This window comes from Andrena cerasifolii, chromosome 10 (genome assembly GCF_050908995.1).
Source record: "Andrena cerasifolii isolate SP2316 chromosome 10, iyAndCera1_principal, whole genome shotgun sequence".
In the NCBI taxonomy this organism is placed as follows: domain Eukaryota; kingdom Metazoa; phylum Arthropoda; class Insecta; order Hymenoptera; family Andrenidae; genus Andrena; species Andrena cerasifolii.
In genome coordinates, this window is record NC_135127.1 from 6,396,634 (window position 1) to 6,412,413 (window position 15,780).

The window sequence follows — 15,780 nt, forward strand, 5'->3', positions numbered from 1 at the left end:
GGCGCTGTCGTTTACATATATAAATATATAAATATAGAGTATAGAATATATTTAAGCGACGCGGAGACGCGTGCGCGCGCGCCGCGTACGCGTCGCTTATTATCTCGTTGACGATTATTAATCTCGCGAAAGCGCCCCGGGCGATCAGCCTTGGGCGGTCGCGTTCGATCGGAACTCGTGGGGGATGGGAAGGGGGGGGGGGGAAGGGGCCCTTTGAGTTCGTCCAAGTGCAGCACCGAGAACGCCGACCTTTTCATTTTCCAAGCCGGACAGCCATTTCTCCCCATTCTCTTCTTCGGTCGGCAACTTGCACTTTCTTCTTTCGTTTCGGAGGCTTTTCCTTATCGCCCGTCTCGCGAGAGCGCGGCGCGGGAGAGAGCACGTTGGAGGGAACACGGCGGGATCGATCACGAGATGGAACACCTAAAACTGTACCTCTTACAAAACAGACACACACACACACACACGCGTACACATCCACACGACCATACATACGTATACCGATAGACCAATTTTTTCGTCAGACCACGTACACGTACGTTAGATCACTGTAAACCGCGCGCGCGCGCGCAAAGTGTACAGGGTGATCCTGAGACGGCTGACAAGCGGACCCTTCTATTTCTATTAGGACAAACACTTTTTCGCGAATTCCTTTCTCTGGCTTTCGGCGCGCAGCATCACCCTGTATAAGTGCACATCGATACGTTTCGATGGAAGCCGATGTATGGTGATACATATGCGCGTGGCAGAGCTGCAGGCGCGATACGCGGGACACGGCGCGAGTTGTACAGAATATATCGAGTCGTCGTGCGTAATCGTAGCACGATTAGGGATACCGTTTTCGATTTATAAATCGACTGTAAATTAGTAACGTTACGTTTTGTTGATCGCTTGATTTGCAGATCCAGCGGGCAACGGTGGCGGTCGTCGGCGGCCTGCGATCTGGCCCACACTCGTTCGATCCAGAGGAGACGCGGTTTTCTTGTTGTTCCTCTGGAAGCGCGAAACGATCGCAGGCCGCGGACGCTCGGCCAGAAGTCGCTCGATGGATCGAGGGAGCGCGTGAATCGGAAAGGTCGCGCGCACCAACCGAGGCAAATTAATTAATCGGCCCACCGACAGCCGGTGCGCAGGTTTATCGGTGTTTCGTTGTTGCGCGCGTCCTCGACCACGACGAGCAACGAGTTGAAGTCGAAGCTTCAGCGAGGGGGGGAAGAAAAGACATACCTTGGGCATTCTTTTTGAGTCGCGTTCGAGCGAATCGCGAGTGGATGAGAGTGACGAATGACGACCAAGTCGCAAGTATATACGTGGTTCGCAGCTTTGAAACATGTGATATGTCAGCCGGCAAGCTCGACTTCCGGCCACCCGGGAAGGGGTGCTGGAAACCGGGCACGGAGATCGTCGCGAGGAGAGGCCAACATCCGGAAGTCGATTCGCGGGCTGACGCATTTTTTAAAGATTCTTTGAAGTAGGACGATCTTTTGTTGAAGGTTGATTGTTGTCAAGATGGTTGTGAGGTTATTACTATTTGAAATATGTTAACGATGCGACGCCACTGCCCGACAGGACGATCGACGCGGCTTCCCGGGACAGCGGGCCGAGCTGTATCTAAATGTAACAACGATCGGAAGAGGGAAGATTCGCGTGGCGTTCGCGGAAGCCGTGCCGATCGTCCCGGACAGTGGCGAACGTAGAGACGAAAGGGAAAGCGTGCGGTCTGGTTCGACGTGTTTAAATCAATGCACAGCGGGGTTACGACCACCATCGTAGGTTAACTCTGATTACCACTGTACTCTCTAAATCGCATACATTCCGGGTAATCACGGGAGACTTTGTCCTTTCTTTTTTAAGTAGACTTTATAAGCGGCTAGCTCTAGCTTTCACGATTCCAAACGATCCACCAGTGTACTTCAAATTTCGTTCGTCACGGGAGCGCACGGTTTCCCTCGGAAGTGCGAGACTCGTCTCCGAGGAAGCGTACAACTGGCATTACCCCACCTTTAGGCTGGGTGCAAATGTGTCAAGCTTGCGGCGAGTTAACGACGTCCTTCCCCTGGATCGGAACCACGCCAGCGCGGATCAACCGGGTACGCGCGCGTGTATTAGCATTCCCCATGGAAGAGGAGATGAAACGCGGGCTCGAGGGGGTGAGATTTAAACGGCGAAGGCGTCGCGGACTCGCGGCAAAGGGTGACCGGGCTAATGGAAAAATATGCGACTGATATAAAGCAGTATTCGTGCGAGAAATTGTAAAGTAAAATTCGCGTAACCTAGCCTTAATGAGAAAGATCAAATTAGGTTTAATAGCGTCGGCACCGCGGATTCCGCTGGTCCCGCGTCGAAATTATCTGAATTGGCTGTAAAATGTTATCGTGGAGGATCAAGGGCTGGGAAGGCGACGTGTAAAGTGTAAACGCGCCCGGGAGGTGGTCGACCAGCGATCGGGGCTCCGGGATGTCGCCGGACCCGTTCCTCCTCTTCCCACGGTGATGTATCTAGTGAGAGTAATGTTATTAGGTATCTTAAGCGTGCGTACTATAAAAGAGCATACCGAAATGCCAGTTGTAAAACGGTTTTTCTTTCTTTCTGGGGAAAAAAAAAAGAAGAAAAAAATGGTCCGAGAGAAATACGGAGCTACGCGTTCGACGAAGGAGAACGCGTCCCGAGCAACTCGCCCATTGGTCGCTCGTGTGGAAACGAGAACGGAGGTCGGGAACTAGAGGCGAGACGTATTGGTTCGGGACGAAAGAAAAGGGAAACGGAAGAAGTAGATGTGTAAAGTTCTCAGAACGGCAGATCACTTTCGATGGCGATGTTGGATACCGATCAGTTGTTTCGTTTTTCTTTCTTCTGTTCTTTTTGGTTTTTCGTTTCGGACCGTCCGAAGGGAAGGGTCACGAGTTCAGCGGCACACGAGGCACGGTGCACCGGGAACGAACGTAATAGAACGGCTACTAGCGAGCTATGAGAAACGGGGAAGAAAGGAAAATGCAGAAGGCGATTCTAAATGGGCAACGGAACATTGTCATGTGTATACGCGATTGCAAATTTTTTCGAGAGACGACAGCTTCACCGATAGTTAAACAATAGTTTTTTCGTATAACACGGGCACACGCAACGAGACACCCACATGTTCACACAGGAAACACGTACACACACGCATATACATGCAAAGCGATCCATGCGACATACAAAAGAAGAAACAAAAAAAAAGTTGTATGAATATAACGTTTGCAGTTAGGTGGGACCAAAAACGACTTTATATCTCTATGTGCATATCCAAGCAACGTGTAATTTAATTAATGAATTAATTAATTATCCATTATTAATGACTAGGTAAAGAACAAGATCCATTGATAGCGATCGAGGACGATGACGAATCATTAACCAATAATTAGATTATTAAGTTTGTTTATTGATGCATTATTCTATGATATAATTATTATTATTATTATTATTATTATTTTATTACAATGATTAATGCCGATGATAATATTATTATTATTTAAACCACGTTTTAAGACATGATTATTTAGATATCGAGTAGAACAGTACGAATCATTAATTATTAATTATTTTTAATTATTATTATTATTATTATGAGATATTTTGTTGTATTATTTTCAATAAAATCGATTGAAAATATTTAATTTCACCGGGTTTTGTTTTATTTTCGCTTCGCCAACAATTCTGGCTCGATGAATGTGATTTCCGTTTAAACTTCATTGGTTACGTCCGTATACGATTTTCTCTCCGTAGAACCCCTCCGAGCACCCTCCTCTTACGCTCCTTTCTCTTCTCTCTGTATCTCTCCTCTCTCCCTTTTACTCTCACGTATCTACGGATGATTTTTCGAGACTTGGGAAGAACGGGGGAATACGGAACGAGCGATCGAATCAGCCCTACGCACGCGTGTGCGGCGAAAGCGTTAAAGCGGAACGACGAGGAAGAAGAAGAGGGACGAAATATACGTGACGCGAAAAGCGAAGAGGTTCAGGGGAAATTGATCGACAAAACGGAAGGTGGCGATAAGTCGCTATCGAAGTGGCGAACAGACGGAAAAGAGGCAGGAAGAACGCGTGGAAGCAAACACACAAACAAACCAACATGAACAAAACGGAGTACAGCCACAACAATAACAGCAAATCAATGAAAACGGTAAAGTAAACAGAGAGGGAATGAAAACGGAAGAAAAAAAAAATAGTTGTAAAAGCCACACACATACGCGTACACACATACACACACAAATGTACTAAGTAAGTTCATACTGCGTATTGCCTTTCTGACTTCGGTGTGAAAATATATAAATAAATAAAAAAAAATGTCAGCCGCGCCGGGACTCGGGGATTTTCGAGCGACCTATATAATGTAGCTATTTAGTGGTGTCCCCCCCGAGGGGCGCGCACGGTTCGTCGTGTCTCCCGTTTCCTCGGCGTCTCCGCTCGCGCTTTTCGCGCGAACAAGAAAAAGGGGGAAGACACGAGGCACATACATGCATACACACGTCGACGTACCGACGAGACGCTCGTTTCCCCTTGATGCTCGGGTCTTCCCTTCCTCTCGATCTGTTTCCTGAGAACCGTCGCCGATCAACCGCGATATCCAATCCGGGAGCTTGTAAAGTGTAAAGGGAAACGGGGCCCACGACGAGGACACACGTCTTGAAGAGCGAAACAAGTCTTTTTTCACGGTTCCGCGGAAAGTTGTCCGGAGAAGACGCGGAAGTCCTCGCGTCCCCGCCGCGCCGGCTGTATCTGTTTCATGTTTTTCAATATTTGTAATTTATCGATAAAATTATTAAAAAAGGTATCGATACATAACAGTCTAAAGTGTGCGCTACTCTACATAATATTATTATATATAAAAGTATAAAAGTATACATTATATATATATATTATATATATATACATATATATTATATATGAGAAGTATAATATATATATTATACACACATTGGGATTGGTGAGAATATACGGTTTTTTCGCTTTGGAGTGTTATTTTCTGAAAATATTGAACAAAATATGGAAAAAAAATTAAAAAATAAAACCAATGAATAAAAAAAAAAAAAAATGAACGAACCGTTCTTCTGCGATTGTTCTTTCTTTCTTAACTGGTTCCCGAAACCGTGCAACGCGAATTCGCGACGCTGCTCGGCTCGAACAAGAGAAGTGTCGGCTCCTCGACCATTTTATACATGTTCCGTTGGCAGAGGGAACCAAACATGTCGAATTCGACGGACCACTTGGCGACCGACACTCGAGACGAAGTCAAGCTTCCCCAGTCTTTTCCGAATTTATCCACGAAGTCTATCGTTCGGAGTGTCGAATGCAAAGGGGTGCAGTTGCGCGCCGTTTATGTACGCACCCCTGAAAATCCTCGACCACACCCGCACCGTTCAACTTTCTCGAAAACGTCATTTCCACCGCTGTGCATTCGCGAACTTTGTTTCGATAGGCGTCGATGGGGACCGATTACGGACCGGCCAGAATTCAGACTGGTTACGAAATTGTAGAGACCCGAGGGGGAGTCAGTCGACGGACCGGGAGTTCCCGACGAATTTCAGGAAAAGTGCCTGCCGACTCTTCCGCGCGAATTCAAGGGCTTAGAAGGCGCATCGGTCAGAATCCAGAGCGAGAAGCCGCAGGATCTTATCGAGTTAGAACTTGGACCTCTCGCGTAGAGTCGATGCGAGTAAACTGAGGCGCGCAGAATTCTCCCATTTCTCTGCAGATCGCTGGGAAATGTTCTCCAGATCACCGATTACGCGACGAACATGGCATCCTTTTGGTTTCTGGAAACGATCGCGCTTCACGTGCTGCGTTACCAAAGGGATCTCGACGACTATTACCTGAGTGTCTTGGTCAGCTGGCTGGCAGGTGAAATGACATTGATTCGAGGTAATGAGTAAAAAAAAAAATCCATCGCCATGGGTACTCTATTTTGACCTTTAAATTCGCATTGATTGACAGATAAGAAGCATCCACGCGAGGAATTCTTCGGAGAGATGAAGGAGATATTTGATACAGCTGCTGACAGGATGTCCGAACAGAATCGATTACCGTACTGGCACGAAATTCTGGGTAAAATTGAAACGGAGGACGAGGACGTAGAAGGCGAAGAGGAACTTTCTGCAGAGGATCAGCCTTCCTCCGTAGGAGAAGAGACTTCCGAATTTTCCAGCGAGGTAGACCCAGTTCTCGCGTTGAATATCGTCATCGTGTCCACTTACGACATGTAAGGTCTCTGTCGTTCGTATCGAATCTGGATTTCTATTCTCCTAACGCTCTGTGAAACTTGTACTGTACAGGTACGCCAGTGAGTTGCGATACGCCCTCCTCTATGCTGTTTTCGTTGAGCCGGTACAAGTGACAACTTATCATCTACCGTTTACTCTCCGAACACCGCGCCCGGTGAAGCTGGCGCAATCCAAAACGCTACCTTTTAAGGTGCAACTTCAAAATAGTCTCGCGAAGGGGCAATCGAGAAAGCAAAAGAAAAAAGCTTCAGGTATGACGAACTATTTCCTCGTGTGAAGGGTAAGGGAAGAAAACGGGGAATGTACATTTTTCGTTATCTTGCGATTTGTAGCATATTTTGTTGGTGGCAACTGGAGCTACAGAATTGTCGAATTACAAACGATTATGAAGTTAAAACAGGAATACCCCCCACTCTTTACCTAAGCACAAGCTTCTGTCAAGGTGAAACAAGAAATTATATAAGAAAATTAAATTCATTGAACCTTGTTTCTTTACTGATGGACTAGAGCATTGAAAGTAAATTTTCTCGATAAAACTGTTCTGTTACGTTCCCTGCTTTTCTCCCCTTACCCTTCATATGCTCATCGCAATTTCGAGAATCATACAGAATACATAAAAATTGGACGATCTCGAATGTTACAGGCAAAGTGAAGAGTAAACTCGACTCCTCAGCATTGCCGCCGACACCTACGAATTCCCTAACCGACGAACAGATATTACTGCTTAACCGTCGATACATTCTGCCGCTGATAGAAGCGAAAGAGGCACCGGCTATGTTTACAGAGCACAGGGATGACGTGGAGCAATGAATAACAGAAACGTTTGCAAAAATATTCTCTTTATTCTCTCGCGTTAAGCAACTCGAATCCATAGAAAATTACAATCTCAGTCTGTTACAAGTACTGTGCCCCATTCGTGGCACTTGAAATCTTTAATGCTCGTGGGGCGCACAGGGACTCCGAGTTTGACGAACTTAGAAGTGGTCAGAAGGGCGTTTCGGGGTTGTCCCAATTGCCCGTACTTATTAGACCCGCACCCCCAAAGCGTTCCATCATCTGTGAGGCAGACAAATTTTTCGAATGTTAGTTCCCCTTGGAAATTTGCGTGCTTGTGCTTGGAAATACGTACCCATCATGCAAACAGTGAACGTATTTCCACATTCGACCCTTTTCACGAGCATGTCTACATTCTCGTTCCCATCGTCTTGAAAGTCTACCAACGTGGGCACAGCCACTACTTTACTTCCTCGATCGGGCAGCCCCAGTTCCCCGTTCGTGTTCCATCCCCACGTATATAGATCCCCCTAGAGTTTTAAAAATCCTCGCTAATAGAACTGCTCGCTGACTCGACGGAGTTTTATGTCGGAAATATCTATCAACCTGATCCGTTACCACGGCGCTGTGCCAACCCCCAGCCGAAATTTGAACAACTCTAAGCCCGGCCAGAGCCTCGACGAGCCTCGGATTGTCGCAGTCTTCCAGATCATTATGCCCTAACTGACCACGCCTGTTTTATACAAACCACGTTCTTTCCTTTAGTTCTACCAATTCGATACAATATACGATTAAATCGGTACGTACGTTCCCATACCCATCGAATAAATCTCGCCGTTTCCCTCCAGCAAAACAGTGTGATCGAACCCGCAAGCAACGTCCACGAACTTCACCCGCTTCGGCATTTCAACCAATGTGGGAACATTAAAGGCACGACCTGAACCACAGTTTAAAGTGCTTAAACAGCTCAAATCTTATCGATCTTTAGACGCTGAGTTTGTTGAATGTGTACCTAAGTTAGTAAGGGCTACAGTGCACCCTCCTTGCAACAGTTTCACAGGATACTCGATTTCTGAATCGTCGTTACTGGGAATGAAGTTGGTCACTTTCTTCCATGAATTTTCATAGACCTTGTATCGCCAGATTTCATTGTCCCTTGATAAAACTACTACGCTGTCCTTACCAATCGCAGCTTGCTTACAACTGCAAAGAGTAACAGAGCTGGTTGTTGAATGTACTTCCCCGAGAATTATTAAAGCTAAAGCGTCGTACCTGTCTAACGGTTTGCGTGGTATTTCTATTAATCGAATACCACTTTCCGTGCCTGTACCATCGTTTTCAACCTGTCTACAAATGTACAACTCCTTCCCCTTCCAGAGAAGAAAGTAACTCCAACCTATGTGGAGGTCAGTGATGCCGGTGACTGGAATTCCAGTGAATGGTTCTACCGCGAAGACAACATTTCCATCGTGGGAAAATAATGTAGTGGTATTGAAGCCAGCATAATAAAGCATTATACCGACTAATAAAGTGAACGTGTTTCTATGCAAATATCATCGAAGTTCCTTATCTAAATGCGAAATAAGCCAGAGTACTCTGCTTCCTTGTTGACCCGTCTAGCTCTAGAGACAAATAAAATTTCCCCTGTTCAATGAAACGTAATTCACGCTTCCACGCAAATACAGTAAAAGATTATTGGCCAGAGCGTGCAGGTGCCACCAGTTTCCTTAGATACGAAAGAAACAACAGAAACTCGGCGGACGATAACCAAGCAAGTGACGAGCCGTGTTTAATTGTCCGCAAGCTTTTCATCTACTCCTCGTAAATAACGAGCACACTATGGTAACGAATCAAAGACAATTGACTTTAAACGTGCACTGTTTTATTATGCACCTTATTTCACCGCTAATATATCTTTCGAGACGCGAGTGGCGCGTACGACATAACCTATTAGCGTTCGTAACTCCCTCGAGCTGCGACACGACTACTTTCTCCCGAGACGTTTCATTAAACGGAAGATTGCCAATTAGAGCGTTGATTGTTTGTTCGTTAACACACTAGACCTAATATCTATGCTTTATTAACAAGATTCTATTGCTGTAGGAAACGGACCCACAGTGTTGCATCGCATACACAATCGAATCGCAATTCTGTCCGCTAGGATCGATAACTCGCGAGCGCGCGATTCAAATTCAAATATTTTTCCTCTACCTTGCGCGCCGTCTACGCGCTTCTTTGCACTTTACAGCCAGCGCTTTGAACGTTTGTATCTAATAACAGGGGCTGTTGTCGATCTTGAGGAAATTACGCTCAAATCCGGACAAAGAACTGCGCTTGCTCCTCCTGGGGCTGGACAATGCTGGAAAGACGACAATTTTGAAGTCCCTGGCAAGTGAAGATATCACGCAGGTATTGAGCACGTCCTGATTACATCGTAGAGCATGTTTCTTTCTGTTATACATTATTACAAATCTATTGGATTGTTATCGAAGGTAACACCCACTCAAGGATTTAATATAAAAAGCGTGCAAAGCGAGGGATTCAAGTTGAACGTGTGGGATATAGGCGGTGCTCGAAAAATCCGTCCCTACTGGCGGAATTATTTCGAGAACACCGATGTTCTGGTGAGCTTGGATCGGGAAAACATTTCATTGTCGTGCGGTGGATATTAACCGCCTTTCTCTTTTATTTCTACGCAGATATACGTCGTGGACAGTGCGGACATAAAGAGATTAGAAGAGACAGGCCAAGAATTGTCGGAGCTTTTAATGGAAGAAAAGCTGCGAGGAGTTCCCCTGCTGGTGTACGCGAACAAGCAGGATCTTGGACAGTCCGTAACCGCGGCTGAGATCGCGGAAGGCCTAGGATTGCACAACATCAAAGATCGCGACTGGCAGATACAGTCTTGCATCGCCACCGACGGGAAAGGTGTCAAGGTACGTATCAGTAATCCTACCGTATTCGCTTAACATCTGATACTTAAGTAACTGGAATCTTAACTCACCAGGAGGGCCTGGAGTGGGCATGCAAAAATATCAAGAGGAAGTAAACAGCGGAGAATGAATCGCGGCATTCAACGCGTATCTCCTGTACATCCGTCATACGTTTTATTTGGCTTTTATCTAATATTTACAGGAGCTGTGTTTTACAGACGCTCGTACGATAAATTCGATGCAAACGCGCTAACGTGATCGAACGGATCTAGTCGTCCAACTTCCGTCCTCCCTCGAACGAGCTCTCTTCGACTCGGAGCAATTACTTGATCCTCCCTAAGAACATGCCCGTGCCTTCTTACATGCTCTTCTCGTGAAATAGAATTTTTATAGACCCCTTTAGGGGGCATACATATAAAGACGAACCGAAAGGAAATAAATGTTGTAACTAGTGCGTTTACGTCTGACATTTAACCATACCTTCATGCGCTCTCGCGCTTATTCGGGAGGGCATCGAGCAGATTCGAGATAAATAAAAGACTGTGAAATATAAATAAACATAGTTATTCGGCCACGTCCACGGCTGTCTCTCTTATGTACACGCGAAGATGGTAAAGGGCTTGACAAGCGGCATTCCTCTACTTCGTCGACTTCCACCGTGGATCGGGCCCCGTAATAAATGAATAACGCTTTCTCACGATATATAAACCGACTTGGAACCGTCTCTGGAACGGATTCTTAAAATCGCGAATGTCTGTCACAAGGCACTCCCGATTAGAGATCAAAGTTCGCTGTGAGTACTCTCCGTGGTAACTCGGATTTCCTCTTCGTGGAACTCCGTGCAGTTGGCTGGAAATTTTTGCTGGAAATCAAAAGGGAGATTAGTGTCTGGCCGAGTGAACCGCGAGGCATCTTGTAGAACTGTTTTCCACTTACGATGCATCTGTCGTGTTCCATGATGGCCCCGTAAAGGACCCAGAAACTGCTCCCCAACTTATTACTAACGGCCCAGGCAGCGGGGAAGCTGGTTACCCTCAACAAGCCTTTTCGCAGAGGAGATTGGCTGCTGTCCTGCTCGTTCACCTCGTTTATGGTGCACAGTATCTGACTGGCGCATTGTGGCCTCTTGATCGCCCACTTGTACGCTCGATAAGACTGTAGGACGACCACAGAGTTAAACAAAACGCTTCGGAACGCAACCAAGCTTCTCGTTTAAGTGTGATTGATTCTTTACCTTCAGCATGGGATCGACGATATCATGATTGATCATTTCACTGAGTCTGTTGCTGATCTCCCTGGCGTTCACTCGAGACATTATGAACCCTTTGTTCGAAGCCAGGGTGACTAACTCTTGAACATACGCTACCGCGGGTTTGATGTACTTCAAGCTGTCCAAGTTTATCCCCAAATGGCGTTTTGCTACCGCATTCGCTAACCTGTCGAATACGTAAAAGGTATAAAACGAATTGTCCATGTCCTTCGGTGTTGCGAAAGAAAGAGCAGCATTTTTACCTGGAGATACTCTCCACCGGTCTAATAGCGTCAAACATAGCAGCCTTCGGGAAGCCTTGCGACTTGAGGAAACTGTTTCCCACGAACTGCGCCGTGTTCAGATAGCGTTGCTGGATCTGCGGATCGGATATGTAAGAGATCCACTCCCCAATGTAATTCGTCATCCCTCTGATCCATCTTCGACGCAGCGCAGGGTTCTCGAAGCTGTCGAGGATCTTCTCGTAGTCGATGCGCCCTTTCGGGTCGGACATTTGCTTGACGAACTCCGACAGGCCGCTGTTCTTCCACAGAGCCTGGCCCAGCTCCGAGTTGCTGAAATGATCCCACATCACGTGCAAATGTTCCAGAACCGGCGGCATGTACCAGGAATGGTCGGAGTGGTCGTGCAATTTCCCAGGCTCCCCATCGACCTCGTTGCCTCCGCTGTCAATATTCTGCAAGAGCATCGGCAGCAGGCCCAACATGAATTCGGAAATTCCGTTCTGATTGAAAAGCACGCTCCCCATATTCATCAGGCCCCCCAGATCTACGCCAGGCTCTTGCTTCTGCTCCACATCTCTGGCAGTTCTCTTTGTATTCTTGTTCGAGTTCATTACGCTGTCGAGGACCGATCCTAGTACCGAATAATCGATGCCCTGGCGGTTCTCGTTGTCGGCGAACAGAGTTCCGATACCAGAGATGATCTGTCCAACTCCGTCCAGGCTCGTCTTTTCACCGAACACCTCGTTCACCTGTTCAATCGAATCGCCTGTAGTTAGGGTTTCCTTAAGGGGGTACACGGGCATTTCGGGGTCAAAAAATTGATATTTTACTTCGATTGTTTATGATAGCCACAAGTCTTAGAAGTATTTTAAAAAAGATTTCATTGAAAAATTCGAAAAATTCCAAGGGTTACAGCGTTAATAGTAACGGGCGGGCCAATGCAGCTATACGCGCAGGCTTAAAAGCCGTTTTTCTCAAGACGGCGAACATCGTAACTCGAGAACGGATCGATATTTTTTGTTGAAATTTTAACTGAACTTACAAAACACTTTTCTCCATAATGTGGAACTCGCTCAATAAGATCGCATTGTTGTATAAATCCGTGAGTTTTTATTAAATTTTCTCAACCGTGTTTCACATTGCGGAGAAGAGTGTTTTGTAGGTTCAGTTAAAATTTCAACTAAAAATATTAATCCGTTCTCGACTTACGATGTTCACCGTTTTAACGCGTGCATTACGCAGCGCCCGCTTTGACGCTTTGTAATTCCTTTAATTTTTAATATTCTTCAGGTTTCCTGGTCTTAAAACGCGCGTTATATCCACAATGAAGTATTGTAAAACGTGCAAAAGTTATGGATTATTAGTCGTCCTTCAATCCAACTCAAAAGGAACCGTTCATTTTCGCCGTCTAATACCTGTGTACCCCTTTAAACGCAAGAGAAATCAGATATCATTCAATACCTGTCTTCCCGCGTTCGACTGCACAAACGCACTGGCCAGGCCCTGGAGACCATTCACATTGTCCTTGTTCGCGAAGAAGGACTTTGCTGCCTCCAGGAAGACCGTCGAAGCATCTTCGTCCTCGTGTTTCTCGCAGTTCCCCAGGCCAAGAAGTACCAGCAGGATGCAAGTCCTCGGTAGCCACATCTTTCTTCTTTACTTCTCTTCTATCCTCTCTCTCTCACACTTTCTCCGTCTCTCTTCCTTTCTCTGTTTCTGTGAGAGCGATAAACTCGTTAGCCTGCAATCAACCTATTAACAGCATACCACGCCGCTCCCACGATCACCATTGTTCGCCAAAACCAACAGCAGGCAAGAGATCTGCGTACGACTCGAGCGGCTATCACCCTGCTCTCCCTAAACTCCGATGATCCTGGGATCGCGTTCCCGGCGTTGAAGCAAGAAAAGCGAAGGAGAGTCGTTGACTTTCAACCGGATCCTGATTCTGGTCGAGTTATTTTAGGAAGGCTCGCCTTATTCGAGGTCGTGAGCGACACACCGGAAACGTTTCGGCTCGTGGTCACTTGGATACCGTTGCTTCTCTCCACGTAACAAAAGACAGTCGCCGACGCTGTTACGCGACTCGTATGAGTACTTTCTTGGCAGCGATCGAACGGCCTACGTACTTACATCTACGGTAAGTCCTGTCCCGAAAATCTGACGAATCCTTCAAGGGCCGCGAATGGAAAAGGAGGGCTCAGAACAATCGGAGCGGAGTGTATTCTAACGCGCAACTTCAGTACCGTAAACCGCATGAAATTGACATTCTCCAGTTGGAGGAACGATTCGGGTTAACGGTACAGACTGTTACTCATCGTTCCTCCAACGCGAACCGCGAAACCTTGGTCGCGTGAATTCACGGGCGCGCGATCCCCGGTCGGATTCCGTCGCGAACACCGAGATGTCCCGTGCTCGAAACCGAAATCCAGTTACCTTCATCGGTGACCCTCTTCCCACCGGATTCGTCGATGCTGGGACGCCGAAACTTCGGGGACCAGCGAGGATCGCAGCGAACCGAAAGTGTAGCGCAGCGAAATCGAGCCCGCCGCTGTTATTCGAGACCGAACGTCCTTGTTTCGCGCGAGGCGTGTTTATTCATCGATTTCGCGAGCAAACGCGGAAAGTGCGGATGCAGCATTCGCGTGGTCGAGAGGGAAAGCATGCAGAACTGCTGGAACGCGGTTGGTTTACAAGGTCAGCTTCGCGTTGACACGATTTCCCCGGTTCGTGGTACCGCGACACCCCGAGCTTACGTGTCCTTTTTCCGCTCCCCTCTTCCCTCATTCTCCTTACTTATCTTCCCTCGTCAAATAAACGCAGGCAGGGCAAAGTGAACGGGGTAACGGTACAATTCGCGTATTATTAATGGGTTTGCCGGAGAACGCGTACCGTTGCCGGTATAGACGAGGGCGGCTCTATCAAGATCGCCGCGGCGCGGACCAGAAAGAAACAGAACCTACAGAACGGCGAGTTATTAGGACATTCAGGGATTCACAGGCATCCACGTAACCGGCATTTTGCTGCGTAATTAAAGTCGCTCGTTAGACACGCTCAGTGGAACCTGTACGCCGACTGAACGCAATTTCCCACCCCGTTCGATTTATTTCGAGCAGCAGACCAATGCCTTTCGTCATCCCGCAATTCGTTTGAAATATTTCGTGCGGCCTTTCGCATCGGAAAACTATTCTGCCCTCGTGCTACCTTTCGCTATGATACTTACTCACCAATGACAGCGCAGGCAACGATTCGTTCACCCCCAATAGTTACGAAGCAGCTGTTGTAACGAGCATTGGCAGCCACACGGACCTGGAAGTCACCAGTTCGTTATTGTATAGCGTTCGCGCGACACAGAATAGTAATGCGTTGTTATTTTACTTGATATCCCTACTGGCAGAATTTCAACTTCCAGTTGTATAATTCCGACACTTTCCGCCAATTTCGTTGGAGAAGTTATCGGCGAAGAGATAAGCAACAGCCTTGGGTGACTAGTGCGAGTTACGTGAGCGATAGACCGAGGTGGTTAATGGGAGCAATTTGTCGTCGAACCCGTTAAACACTGGCTGGGTAGTTTATTTGCAACGGCGCGACGCTAGAAAGAGCGCTTTGAAAAGAAGAGCACGGTCAGCGCGCATCGTGGACTCGAAAACCCGAGGTGGATGGTATCTAGGAATTTTCCAAGAAGAACGAAGGAGACTGGACGCGATCGGGTTATGAAACGGTTTATGAAAATCCGCGCGATCGCCGCAACGGTAGTCGCAATCAACTAGAGCGTGCTCGATAGTGTTTTCAGCGTGGATACGATCATTGAAGCTTGACACACCGGTATTCGACGCGCACCGTGAACTCTCCATATGTCGAATAAACGATACCGGGTCTCCTCCCTTCGCTCGGGTGATCGGCGCATATTCGATTTCTTGGCGGAATCAAAATGTAAATGGCCACGTCTCGCGGGAAAAGAAATTCCAGAGTTACGGGCTCGCCGATTGCTGCAGTTTCTCAGCACTTGAGAAACGTCCGACAACGAATCCACGAAAGGCCCCGCTGGTACGGTGGCAAATGGAAATTGACAGTGACTGTTACTTACCTCGCCAAAATATGGAGACGGTGGTGCCCGGTAAACGGAGAACTCGCGAGGAACAGACAAGCAGAGTCCCGTTGGTCTCAAAGAGCCGTGCGCACCTGACGCGACGAAGGTTGTGGCGTGACTGCCGTCAAAGGTAGCTCGTCCAACGGTACTTACCTACCTGGGCAGGTAAGGACAGCCAACTGCGAGCATGGGTGCCGATAGTACCCTGCACCAACTCCTCAACGCCCCGCGGA

The 15,780-nt window shown here is 47.3% G+C and overlaps 4 protein-coding genes across 9 annotated transcripts; 2 read left to right on the plus strand and 2 right to left on the minus strand.

Moving 5' to 3' along the window:
- LOC143374031 (uncharacterized) lies at nucleotides 1-8,309 on the plus strand. Its single transcript, XM_076821855.1, has 4 exons — nucleotides 1-5,900; nucleotides 5,973-6,237; nucleotides 6,311-6,510; nucleotides 6,903-8,309. Exons 1-4 carry the CDS (start codon nucleotides 5,777-5,779, stop codon nucleotides 7,067-7,069), a joined length of 756 nt encoding a protein of 251 aa, XP_076677970.1. The 5' UTR covers nucleotides 1-5,776; the 3' UTR covers nucleotides 7,070-8,309.
- On the minus strand, nucleotides 7,082-9,198 carry LOC143374026 (RCC1 domain-containing protein 1). 4 transcript variants are annotated; one of them, XM_076821845.1, is made up of 6 exons: nucleotides 8,927-9,198; nucleotides 8,046-8,655; nucleotides 7,841-7,970; nucleotides 7,640-7,766; nucleotides 7,389-7,563; nucleotides 7,082-7,315 (listed from the first exon to the last, which is right to left on the minus strand). In XM_076821845.1, exons 2-6 carry the CDS (start codon nucleotides 8,545-8,547, stop codon nucleotides 7,146-7,148), a joined length of 1,104 nt encoding a protein of 367 aa, XP_076677960.1. In that variant the 5' UTR covers nucleotides 8,548-8,655; nucleotides 8,927-9,198; the 3' UTR covers nucleotides 7,082-7,145. The 4 variants fall into 4 exon arrangements, with proteins under 4 accessions (XP_076677960.1, XP_076677961.1, XP_076677962.1 ...); XM_076821846.1 differs by having other exon boundaries at nucleotides 8,046-8,603; nucleotides 9,092-9,194; XM_076821847.1 differs by lacking the exon at nucleotides 8,927-9,198 and having other exon boundaries at nucleotides 8,046-8,236; nucleotides 8,306-8,657.
- LOC143374032 (ADP-ribosylation factor-like protein 3) lies at nucleotides 8,738-10,420 on the plus strand. The gene is made up of 5 exons (XM_076821856.1): nucleotides 8,738-8,875; nucleotides 9,314-9,442; nucleotides 9,526-9,657; nucleotides 9,733-9,969; nucleotides 10,041-10,420. Exons 1-5 carry the CDS (start codon nucleotides 8,873-8,875, stop codon nucleotides 10,080-10,082), a joined length of 543 nt encoding a protein of 180 aa, XP_076677971.1. The 5' UTR covers nucleotides 8,738-8,872; the 3' UTR covers nucleotides 10,083-10,420.
- Nucleotides 10,119-15,684, minus strand: LOC143374017 (uncharacterized). 3 transcript variants are annotated; one of them, XM_076821822.1, is made up of 7 exons: nucleotides 15,545-15,684; nucleotides 14,685-14,766; nucleotides 12,922-13,176; nucleotides 11,479-12,209; nucleotides 11,201-11,402; nucleotides 10,903-11,121; nucleotides 10,119-10,828 (listed from the first exon to the last, which is right to left on the minus strand). In XM_076821822.1, the coding sequence occupies exons 3-7, from the start codon at nucleotides 13,105-13,107 to the stop codon at nucleotides 10,748-10,750; spliced, it is 1,419 nt and encodes a 472-aa protein (XP_076677937.1). In that variant the 5' UTR covers nucleotides 13,108-13,176; nucleotides 14,685-14,766; nucleotides 15,545-15,684; the 3' UTR covers nucleotides 10,119-10,747. The 3 variants fall into 3 exon arrangements, with proteins under 3 accessions (XP_076677937.1, XP_076677939.1, XP_076677940.1); XM_076821824.1 differs by having other exon boundaries at nucleotides 14,681-14,766; XM_076821825.1 differs by lacking the exon at nucleotides 14,685-14,766 and having other exon boundaries at nucleotides 15,545-15,683.
- Nucleotides 15,685-15,780: the final 96 nt, after the last annotated feature.

Excerpts from the sequence above, each read along its gene's own strand:
- LOC143374031 (XM_076821855.1), top strand. The coding sequence starts at position 5,777 with ATGGCATCCTTTTGGTTTCTGGAAACGATCGCGCTTCACGTGCTGCGT. Across the intron at positions 6,238-6,310 it reads ATCGTGTCCACTTACGACAT|GTACGCCAGTGAGTTGCGAT; the intron begins GTAAGGTCTCTG and ends TGTACTGTACAG. Across the intron at positions 6,511-6,902 it reads GCAAAAGAAAAAAGCTTCAG|GCAAAGTGAAGAGTAAACTC; the intron begins GTATGACGAACT and ends CGAATGTTACAG.
- LOC143374026 (XM_076821845.1), bottom strand. The coding sequence starts at position 8,547 with ATGCTTTATTATGCTGGCTTCAATACCACTACATTATTTTCCCACGAT. Across the intron at positions 7,971-8,045 it reads TGTAGCCCTTACTAACTTAG|GTCGTGCCTTTAATGTTCCC; the intron begins GTACACATTCAA and ends ACTGTGGTTCAG. Across the intron at positions 7,767-7,840 it reads TATTCGATGGGTATGGGAAC|GCGTGGTCAGTTAGGGCATA; the intron begins GTACGTACCGAT and ends TGTATAAAACAG.
- LOC143374032 (XM_076821856.1), top strand. Across the intron at positions 9,443-9,525 it reads CAAGTGAAGATATCACGCAG|GTAACACCCACTCAAGGATT; the intron begins GTATTGAGCACG and ends TTGTTATCGAAG. Across the intron at positions 9,658-9,732 it reads TCGAGAACACCGATGTTCTG|ATATACGTCGTGGACAGTGC; the intron begins GTGAGCTTGGAT and ends ATTTCTACGCAG.
- LOC143374017 (XM_076821822.1), bottom strand. The coding sequence starts at position 13,107 with ATGTGGCTACCGAGGACTTGCATCCTGCTGGTACTTCTTGGCCTGGGG. Across the intron at positions 12,210-12,921 it reads AGTCGAACGCGGGAAGACAG|GTGAACGAGGTGTTCGGTGA; the intron begins GTATTGAATGAT and ends TCGATTGAACAG. Across the intron at positions 11,122-11,200 it reads TCGTCGATCCCATGCTGAAG|TCTTATCGAGCGTACAAGTG; the intron begins GTAAAGAATCAA and ends GTCGTCCTACAG.